At 41.6% G+C, this 11,067-nt stretch overlaps 1 protein-coding gene across 2 annotated transcripts; it reads right to left on the reverse strand.

The window, feature by feature from the left end:
* Positions 1-1,895: 1,895 nt before the first annotated feature.
* On the reverse strand, positions 1,896-11,016 carry snupn (snurportin 1). 2 transcript variants are annotated; one of them, XM_030732369.1, is made up of 9 exons: positions 10,876-11,016; positions 9,467-9,631; positions 7,786-7,969; positions 7,282-7,386; positions 4,338-4,434; positions 3,767-3,864; positions 3,509-3,586; positions 2,956-3,036; positions 1,896-2,844 (listed from the first exon to the last, which is right to left on the reverse strand). In XM_030732369.1, exons 2-9 carry the CDS (start codon positions 9,622-9,624, stop codon positions 2,524-2,526), a joined length of 1,122 nt encoding a protein of 373 aa, XP_030588229.1. In that variant the 5' UTR covers positions 9,625-9,631; positions 10,876-11,016; the 3' UTR covers positions 1,896-2,523. The 2 variants fall into 2 exon arrangements, with proteins under 2 accessions (XP_030588229.1, XP_030588230.1); XM_030732370.1 differs by lacking the exon at positions 10,876-11,016 and adding an exon at positions 10,533-10,840.
* Positions 11,017-11,067: the final 51 nt, after the last annotated feature.

Genomic DNA, 11,067 nt, shown 5'->3' on the forward strand with positions numbered 1-11,067 from the left:
TTGTAACCACCGATGGAAGAAAACCGGGAAATTAAATCTATAAACCTTTTGGAAACTTTGCTTTTGTTGTTTTTCGAAGTATCTGCCATTATAAAAAAAAAAAAAAATTAAACTGAGTCATCACAAACCGCATCATGCTTTCCAGGACTTATCGTGTGTAATTGTGGTGTACTGAACTTCCTACAGCTGCATTGTGCAGTTTCTGTTGTGACCTCCTACATTTCCCAGAATCAGTTAACCCCAAAGTGTTAGAATGTGTTATTTTCACCTGTCAGTGTTCCACGTAGGTGGTGAGAACAGTGGTGATATCGCTGTCAGAGCACGACAAGGAGGAAATTATGTTTTTCCAAGTGTGAAAACAGTGAGTGTTGATACAAACATATGACAGTCATGCAGGTCTATCGAGGCAGCAAAGGATGAGTTTTATGAGACTGTTTTTTTAAACTGTGACTTCCTTTTAGAAAGACGAGCATGCTCTGTTTCAGATGGTTCAGAGTGTATTTTTGTTACCAAGGTTTTACACCTCAGTGTCCTGCCAACCTCCGGTTTAACATTCAGTTATCACAAATTCTATCTCCTATTATTTGGGTCAACCTTAACAGACTTCAAATGACATGTAGGTGAAGGGAACAGGGATGACGAGGAGGTGTTGGGTAGGTATGGTGTTAAAGAAAGAACTGCAGAAGGACAGATGTGGTGGATGGATGGAACTGACTGTGGTGAACACGAACACATGAGACTGCAAGGTGGCGGCAGGTGAGAATGTAGCTAGACAGCATTGGATGGTAGTATATCACAGGGACAGCTCTGAGTTGAGAGATGAGGGTGAGATGGTCTGGGCATGTGCAGAGGAGGGATAGTGGATATATTGGACAAAGGATGTTGAAGATGGAGCTGCCAGGCAGGAGGAAAAGAGGAAGACCTCAGAGAAGATTCATGATGTAGTGAAGGAGGACTTGCAGAGGGTTGGAATGACAGAGGATGATGCTAGCTAAGGTGAGATGGAGGAAAATGATTTGCTGTGGTGATCCCTAAAAGATCAATAAATAAGAAGATTAAATAAAAAGTAATTAGCCAATGTAATATATGTAGTTAATGAAGGGGCCATTAAGCCTACAGTAAGTCATTATAACAATTTGGGAATTGTGACTATCTGTGAAAATTTTTCTGCCCATCAAGGCAAGGCAGAGATATTTTATGAGGTAAGTAAAGGTTTTTCTGCTGGTGGAAAAGTTCTGGGGATTAAGTACAAATGCCTCATCCTCAGTGAATCAGAACTGCGGATTCCTGCTAATGAAGCAACCTTAAGTTTATAATCCTAACTTAGAGAAAAATACAGAGAAATGATTGAAAACAGAATGAAGCTACTTAAAAAGGGTTTAAAAACACTAGAAAAGAAAGATGTCAGATGTACCTGCATTAAAAAATATGCTACAAACTTCAGACAGCCGAGCTGTGGTAACCTGAGGCAATCATCTGTGACGTGCTTTCTCAGAGGATGTGCTGGCACAGGTTGCTCAAACATAACCCCGACAGACACTCGCACGTCTTTTCCTGTTGATGGGTTCCAATCTGCTCTTCACGGTTACGCAAATGGCTCAATAAGCCAAGCTTGGCTCAGCGCACAGGAGAAGAGATGCTCATGAATACTGCTAATGACTGATCCATCAACATGACGAGCCATACACCGGAACATCATCCTGCTCGCAGTTATACTGACACAGCAGTCAAGTCTGAACTGTCTGCCTCAGGCTTTTAAATCCAACTCAATTTATTAGTTTTATGTATGTATATGATAAAGCCTTAAATCTTGTCTTACATCGAACTTAACTGATTCTGATACACTGCAGGCTTTTAACTTGCAAACATTCATCAGTCTGTGGTAACACAGTGAGTGAAGGCCAATAGAAAAACATTTATTTAGAAGTACACACACTTTAAAACATTTTCTAAGCAATTTTAAATTGAACATTTCATTGTAAAAAAAAATCCACGTCAGTGTGGCTGATAAGCATTAACTCACAGGATGTGACCTCTCAGCATTACTGTGCCTTCCAAAACGCTGAGTGTTCATTCTGCAGACTCTCTGTAATGTTTGCTGATGATCTACTCACAAAAACCTGCAATCCACTGACAACAGTGAGTGCAAAAAAGTGTAGCGGATCAAACTAACTCGTGATCACAAGTGTTACTGTGCTGCACTTTGGACAACGCACAATTTTACAAATTTGCATATAGTGAACTATTAATCGTAGTGGCAAAATACTGTGCGAGGAAAGTGTTTCCAAGCAGGTACAACCTGTAAATGTCAGACTGGATTTTTAGCCATATGAAAGTACAGCACAGGTCTACTAATCGGCACTCCGAGGATGTCCAGAGCAGTGCCGGATTAGAATTAGCCATGCTTTGCAATTGGTTAGAGCTGCAGAACCATTCAGGACACATTCTAAAGAACTATATGTGGGCTGCTGCCACCATTCAGAAACACTGACTTGGCAATTTGCATCTCGTTAAGCCTCCCACTCAGAGCTCCATATGTGCTTCTCTTATTGGCTTCTGATTCTGAAAGTTCAGAGTGTCCTCACTGCCCTGACTCGGTGTAGACAGGTACTCTAACTCATAGCCCCCGCTTCTGTTGGCCGGGCGGACTTCAGTTGATGTTTTTTTATGTTCCAGGATCTGCTGCAGCTGATGGCTGGCATATTCCGGCTTCTTGGTGAGGGGTCCCGCAGGAATTTCTATACCCAGGATGTCGGTGACCATGTAGGGGCGAAGCCAGCCAACCAGAGGGGTGCTGCCAGGGGTGTAGTGGGTCTGGCGATGGTAGAAGAGGAGACCATCAACCTGCAACCAGAAAATCAGAATTAAGGCAACGAAAGCCTGATGGCAAACCTTTTTTTTATTGTATAAAAATAATGAATAACTGGAGATAAATGAGTCAAAATCCGCTCTTACACTGAAGCTGTACTCTGCTGCCAGGGCTGCCTTTATTGATTCTGCTGTGCAGTCTGTGCTCTGAAGGCCCACAAACCGGAACTGTTGGACCAAACAAAGTCAGAGGACCACACTGCTAGTTCAAAACACAATTTGTTTTCTTGTCAAATGTGAACATTTACTTTCCAGTGACGAGTCCACTCAACAAATAAACCTGATTTGGCACCTATTGAGCAGTTCTACACAAACACTTAAAAATGAATAGGTGAACCTTGAACTCCAAGTTCTCTCTGACTTCCACAAGGCCCATAATCGTCAAGATTTGTCACTTTAGGGCACAATTAATACAGAAATTGGACAGTGATTTCCTTTGGTCTCACTGTGGCCTGAAGAGTTCTGCATTCAAGTTCAGGAGTTTATTCATACCATATGTGGAAATAATCAGCGAGACACAAAACACAACAAACGAAATGCAGAAAATGTGCGACTGTGTAAACATGCAAATAACAAACTATAAGAAATAAAAACTGGGGGCATTAAGAGAAAGGCTTTGATTTCTGATGCTGGTACACACCGGGTTGCGTTTGGTGATCTCTGATAGGCCGTCGGTTTCCTGGACTTTGGACTGGAGCCAAAAGAAGCGGAACTCGGTCTGTTGATGATGAAAGCGAGCACCGTAAACAAAAATAACTCCTTTTCACATTGTGAGCCAATGAGACGGGCAACATGGCAAAAAAATAAAAAATAAAAGGACATCTGTGTCCCAGACTCTGCTTCTTATGCAATTAGACAAGCATTCCTGGATTGCTGGAGGATTGGAAGACAGTCTTACTGGGCAGTCGTAGACCGGGTGGCCTCTCCAGCACATGACATCCAGAATGTAGTAAGTTCTGTCCACCACACTGTAGATGCAGTCCAAGATTGTGTAGTCTGCACGTAACACATAAGAAAGAACACTTAAAGTCTTATAATCATTTCAGTCTAAATGAATGAAAACCAATAAGAATTTAGAACTTCATATTATGGCACTGTACAGTGGGTTCAGTGTGACTGTTCATAGCTCTCTGTTGTGTAAATCACAGTCCTGTGTGATGTTTTGTAACAAAAAAAAAACAAAAAAAAAACCACTGAAAGACACTGAGACAATGACCCCCTTTAACATCAGGTTCTCTCTTTCAGCAGCATCTATATTGGTATAAAAAAAAAAAATCTCTTCACTAGAATTAATCTAACGCTGCCAAAAACTCACTGAAACTAATTTGGAAGCTGTTTCGATGTGGCTGAAATGATGTAAACTCACAGGTGAATGGGAGAACCTGCTGTTCGTGAAGCACTTCCTTGTGTTGTTAAAACGCCTCAGCGGCCCATTACGGAGATCCAAATACACAGACAGGCCCACCTACCTTTTCCCATAGCAGAGTTGTGTCTGTTCCCACCGGGCAGCAGGGAGGGGAAGCGGTTCACACAATAGCCACTCTTGGTGTACGCTGCAGTGGAACCCTTTAGAAGAAAGAGTCAAAACAATACAATACAGAACAATACAGAAGGGAAGAAAGCAGTGTTATCATTTCGTTTGCTTGTCTCCACAGTGTTGTCATTGTGAGCATTAAAGAGCAGGAGTTTGAAACTTCTTTTACAATGTTTACGTTGGACTATAAAAAGGAAAAAAAATAATTATACTGTATTTTTTCCTCATTGTCTCCATACATCAAAGGCATTTGTGTATGCAGCCCATCAGAACACTGCGACACATACAGTACCTTTAAAAGCTGCCTTGAGTCACAATTAAACTCCACATGCAAGGTCAGCTCATATAAACACAATGGGAGACTGGCAGAACTGATAATAATTTACGCTCACAGGCCACTTTATTAGGTACACCTTGAGAATGGGCCAAACTGCTTCCAGTTGATGGGAAGGTAACAATGACTCAAATAACCAACCGCTACAAGTGAAGTATGCAGAAGAGCATCTGTGAATGCCCAGCACGTCAAACCTTGAAGCAGATTCTTGGATATGACAGTAAACTCACTGTACTCAAATGAGCCTGCACAGTTACCAGACCTCCATCCAATAGAGCACCTCTGGGATGCGGTGGAACGGGAGATTCTTCATGGATGGAGCCGACAAATGTGCAGCAACTGTGCGATGCTGTCATGTCAATATGGACCAAAATCTGAGGAATGTTTGCAGCACCTTGTTGAATCTATGCCACGAAGAATTAGGGCAGTTCTGAAGACGAACGGGGGTCCAACTTGATAACAGCAATGTGTACCTAATAAAGTGGCCTTCAAGTGTATATTCACTAAATAAATCATAATTCATTGTATTTTCTGGTAAACTCCTTATGATCAGATTGAGTGCTCCACTGTTATTCAATAAAATGAGGCAAAAGCTCTTCACGTTAGTAAGCCAACAACCGATACGACTCACGTCATCAATATTTAATTGTAATTTAACTACAATCACTCATTTAAAAAAAATCACAGAAAATCAGTAAAATGAGAACACCAGGTAATCATATGGAGCTCTCTTTTTTTAAGGACAACCATCTTAATCAAGCACGAATGTCAGCAGATGAAACCCGTCTCACTGAGTTTTCCTCAGGAAATGGAAAACGTGTTCTGTCAGATCTGTTAATCTTGTGTTGCTTCAGGAAATTTATTGTCAGTGAGGTCGAGCCCCGATATAATGAATGAGGAACCAGATGACTGTGGATGCACAATCATTTTACTCGTGGTTGTAGAGGGTGCGTGAGTTTCACAGGTTTCCCACTGATCACCTCTCATGTTTCTGCGTGCTGTGACAGAGAATTGAGGTCGAGGTGAAAAGGACACTGGACCAGAATTACAACGAACCTTATTCAAGTGTTTTTAAGCCTTTCCATTACTCATAAACAGCGATAACAGGCAATTGAGGCGTGTTATATTTAAGGCTACCTCACATAAACAACTGTTGAAAGTAATTTTGGAAGAAAAAAAAAAAAAAGAAGTACACTTTTTCACAAGAAGCTACAATAGCTCATTTCACTTCTCTAAATTTATGTTCTGGTGACGATATTGAAATTTATACAGAGGATATAAGATGCTGAAGGGTTAGTCTGCGGTTTGGTTTGTGACTTTCAGGTTTCCCATGATTCAACAGAAGAGTCCTGGTGATCACCGCTCCCCTGCCTCCACTCATATCCTGACTCTAATTTGACTCATAAATTTGGAGTTTCGTTTTTCATTTCTGCGGTTTTAAATCTAATGCAAACCTTTGTCCTTACAGTAGTGCACTCTTACCCCCTCTTTAAAGCTAAAACTAACTCACTGTGTACTAACTGGTCAACAAGATTTATCTAAAGGAAGTAACAGCTGTAAAAAGGTATCCAGAGGGGAACCTGCAGGGGCTCTCTTCCCCAAGACACATTTTTCTCTTCTAAAATTAATGAGCAATAGTGTTAAATAATGATTATTTAACTACAGACCAAAATAATCATGCACCTCTAGGTTCCTCGATACCATTTATTACAGTACAAGACCATCCTGACAGCAGTATATGTAGAATGGAAGGAAAGAACAGGGGGGCAAATGTTTGGATATTAAACATCGTATCAGGTATTTTATCTCCTCTAAAACCTCTGAAACTCTCTCTCTCAGACTCGCATTGCTTTTGTTGTTGTTAGCAAGTTAAACGAGCAGCAATACAAACACAACATTGGACTATAAAGTGGCACATTGGGTGATGACGGATGGGTGACCTCGGGCGCTGCTGACCTACTTTAGCTCAAAATCAGCACGCCGCTGCAGCGGGGTTGAAAAGGAGACACCAAACAAACCTCAAGAAAATTACTTTTGATTTTTTGGTGGATATTATTCAGCTTTTAAACCAAATTGTTAATTTTATTTTGCATTTCCTGAATGGAGGAAAGAGGTATAAGCATATGGGACATATTACAACCTGTTACTTTTTTCATCATTACAGGAGCATGCAGTCATCTTTTTAATTTAATCTACTGACTTTAATCGACTGACTGCGACTCTTTGTCACAGCTCCAGGAAAATTCTCCCTCGCTGTTCGCCCACATCATTAGATATCGGGTAGTGTTGCTCAGACAAGGTGGCTCATTTCAAACACAGAGACAGCCCACATCATCCTCTGCAATACCAGGAAGGCAGTGTTGAATTTACAAACAACAGACGCAAAGTACTCGCCTTAAAACTGCGAGAAAGTAAGTTTGCCGTGTCAGCAAGTAAGTTTGTAAAAGTGAATTCTTAATGAGATACCTTTAAAGTTACTTGCTAGATTCTGAAATTCAGAAACAGATATTAATGCTGAGGCAAAGAAAAGAGGAGCGGTTCCTACCTTAGAGGCAACAATCAGAGATCTTTTGCCCACAGGACAAACCAACATCAGCCAATCAGTGTCCAGTTCTGATGGTACATCCACCAGCCACTCTGATAGCATGAGCTGAGGAGGAAGAGGGACAGTTCACCTTCATCAGCGCTGTATTTAAAACTCCAGGAGTGACAATGAAAATACACTCCCGAACACAACAGTGTGATTTATTGCAAAGTTTCATGTAGGGTGTCCAGGAGTCCCACTTTATGAGGGACTGTCATGTATTCAGGAGTCAGTACTGCAAATAAGACACTTTTCTTTCAGACTCAACATTATAAATGCTGTCACACATTGTTCCACACAAACATACTCTATCACACTTTTTGTTTGTTGGGATCTCTTCTCCCCTTTCTCAAACCTGAGAGCAGAGCTGTAACCTTAGCGCTCAAGCGCCCTCTGCTGGACAGGACAGGAATACACCAGAACTGCACAAAGAGCGGGAGTAACATCCACCTATCAAACACTGACCTGGTTTGCATAATGTTTTGGCAGCTTCCTCCTCTCAATCTCCATCCCCTCTTCTTCCGTGTTGCCATCTTGTGCCTGCTCTCCCTCCTCCTGTTTCTCCATATCTTCCTCCCCATCACTGTCTGCCCCCGTCCAGTCCCCGTCAGCCAGACGCCGCGCATGGTTGACGTAGTTTAACCTTTTACTGAAATGAGCAATGGACAGAAGGAGCCATTGAAACATTTTTGCATAGCATGGTGTAAATATAGAGTGCCAGAAAATCAATGAAATAAGTGTGTCCACTTTGGAGGAATTCAAGCTGGAGGAAGTTGAACATTTTTGCAGAATGCTGCTGTTTTAAGTGTGAAGGTTGAAACAGAACAAGGTGGATGATGGAAAAGAGTCTCCAGTGCTCTTTGAGAGCTTGAACAAAAAGTCCAGCTGCCTTCTTTTCAAGCGCTCAAGACAACAATGACCCCGGATGACTGAGAATCTGCACAGAGAGCCTCTGGTGCATTTCGCAAATGCAGTGGTTCTCTCATTTATTGGTAGCAACCCTTCAATGGTGAACATGTGATAGAGTTGCGAGATGGAGGTAAGAGGGACAGAAATCCAACTTCTTGTTTTGTGCCTCAAAGAAACACATGATAACTCAGGTTATTAAAGTACTTTTTTTTTTTTTTACATCAGTGTAAATATACACTCACCCGCCACTTTGTTAGGTACACCTGTTCAACTTGTTCAATGCAAATATCTAATCAGCCAATCACATGGAAGTAACTCAATACATTTGGGCATGTAGACATGGCCAAGACAATCTGCTGAAGTTCAAACTGAGCATTGGAATGGAGAAGAAAGGTGATTTAATAGACTTTCAGCATAGTATGAATATTGTGCCAGTCAGGTTAGTCTGTTTTAGAAACTGCTGATATACTGGGATTTTCCTGCACAGACATCTCTTGGGTTTACAGAGAATGGTCTGAAAAACAGAAAACATCAGGTAAGCAGCAGTTCAGCAATGCCTTGCTGATGTCAGAGATCTGCTTCAAACTGATAGGAAAGCAACAGCAACTCAAATAACCACTCACGACAACCAAGGAATGCAGTGGAGCACCTCAGAACACTCAACACGTTAAACCTTGAAGCAGATGTGTTACAGCAGCAGAAGAGCACACAGAGGGCCACTCCTGTCAGCTGAGAACAGGAAACTGAGGCTACAGTTTGAATGGCCTCCGCAAATTTTGACAAAAGAAGATTGGAAAAATTGTGGCCTGGTCTGATAAGTCTCAGTTTCTGCTGCGACATTCGGATGTTAGGCTCATAGTTTAGTGTAAACATGAAAGCATAAATCCATCCTGCCTCGTAGCAACAGTTCAGGCTGGTGGTGTAATTGTGTGTGGGATATTTTCTTGACACACTTTTGACCTCTTAGTACCACTTGAGTATCGTTTAAACACCACAGACCTGAGTATTGTTGCTGACCATGTTCATCCTCCACAGTCATCAGACCACAGTCCAATAGAGCACCTCTGGGATGTGCTGCCATCCCAATACAGATCAAAACCTCTGAGCAGCACCTTGTTGAATCTATGCTAAGAAAAATTAAGACAGTTCTGAAGGCAAAAGGGGGGCCAGGAAATGTGTGCCTAATAAAGTGTCAGGCGAGTGTAGGTGCACACTAAATAATAAGGGGTACAATTACCTTTTTTGCCAATCAAGAAAGCGCTGCCGTCGCTCACTCTGCTCCAGCACGCTGTACTTGCTTTTGTACTGGGCCAGTCGAGGGTGGGGGCAGGCTGTATTGTTGGGCTCCTTGGACACAGCAAAGCTGGCCGAGAGGGCTTGGGTCAGGTCATCCATGGGGGCACTGCAAAACAATACACTAGTAATTATTTTATATTATACGAAAGAGTGGGTAAAAGATTTGAGAATAATGGCTAGACGTAAGCCTGAAATTAACCAGGTGGCATCAGCAAAAACTTGCAGGACTGATCTGCTTCTGAAGCTAGAGCACTTATGAAGGCTGGAATACAAAATTAACAATATGTAATGCGAGTCATTACAGCAACACTAGTGTTTGTTTGTGATACACCAGTGCTGCTTTCCATTCTTTATGGCAATTCTTCTGACAGTTTGGTTGTCTGTTTAAATTTTACTGGAAGAAAAAAAAAAGGATAAAAATTGCTGTTATGTTAATAAATCACATCTCAACAGCTGGGATGAAAGTGTTATTTTATATAGTACCTTTCAAGATTAATATCACAAAGTGCTTCACAACAAAATGCTAAAAAGATGAGTTTGTAGCTGCTTTTTAAAAGAGATCACAGTCCACAGATCTCAGGCTCAGTCCCACTCCCCACCATGCTGTGGCAGATCTAGCATTTTCTTTTTTTTTATTATTTGAATTATTATTAAAGTTTAAGGATTTCTTTTCGTTTTTTAACAGTTACATGAATCTGCATTTTTCCAGAGTCCTTGAGTAACCGTGTTACATAATCACCTCGGTACTGACGTCAATATTTGTGAATATTTCTCCACAATATGTACATCCCTAATAATTAATCAGCTAGTTTCTGCACATGCAGTCTGTCACGGCAGATGATCTGATCTTCATAAACAAGTCTCAACAGCCATGTGAACATACATGTTACCGTCAACACCAGCTTAGGCTCGTATTTTTAACTTATTTGTTCCTGTGTGTACCCAAAACCAAATGCAGTCTGGAAACCTTAGGAAATAGTGAAGGCAGGTGGTATCACTTCACTTACTCAACTAGGAGCTGCTTGATGTTATTTTATGCTAAACAAACTCTCAAACGGGCGATAAAGTCTCATCTAGTTGGGCATCTAGCTGGATTATACTCCACGGAAAAAGCCCGGCTAAACCTCCGATTACAGACTGCTACAACCGGCCAGTCTCAAAGATTAGCTGCTAGCATAGCATCGCGCCAAACGTGCTAGCATACTGTGGGCCGGTTAGCAGTTAGCAACCCTGACGCTAGCGCGTTTCTAACGTTTTCACACAAACTACAAACCACACAAGTGTCGGACCCAAACTACACATTACACAGGAAACTGTATGAGATATTATAAAGCTAGCGTAAACCAATACCTCGGACATTCAGGGAGGACGCTGCCGAAACGTCACGCTGCTGTCATCGCGTCTGCTTCTGATTTTTAGTTGGCCGACCAAAAAGCGTCAAACTAACCCGGAGTTTACAGTCACGTTATACACATGATAGAAATAATTTCTGACGGATGCGCACAGGATCCGAAATTGATGCAAAAACGGTTTTATTAAGAC

The sequence above is a fragment of the Archocentrus centrarchus genome, chromosome 6, assembly GCF_007364275.1.
Source record: "Archocentrus centrarchus isolate MPI-CPG fArcCen1 chromosome 6, fArcCen1, whole genome shotgun sequence".
Taxonomy (NCBI): domain Eukaryota; kingdom Metazoa; phylum Chordata; class Actinopteri; order Cichliformes; family Cichlidae; genus Archocentrus; species Archocentrus centrarchus.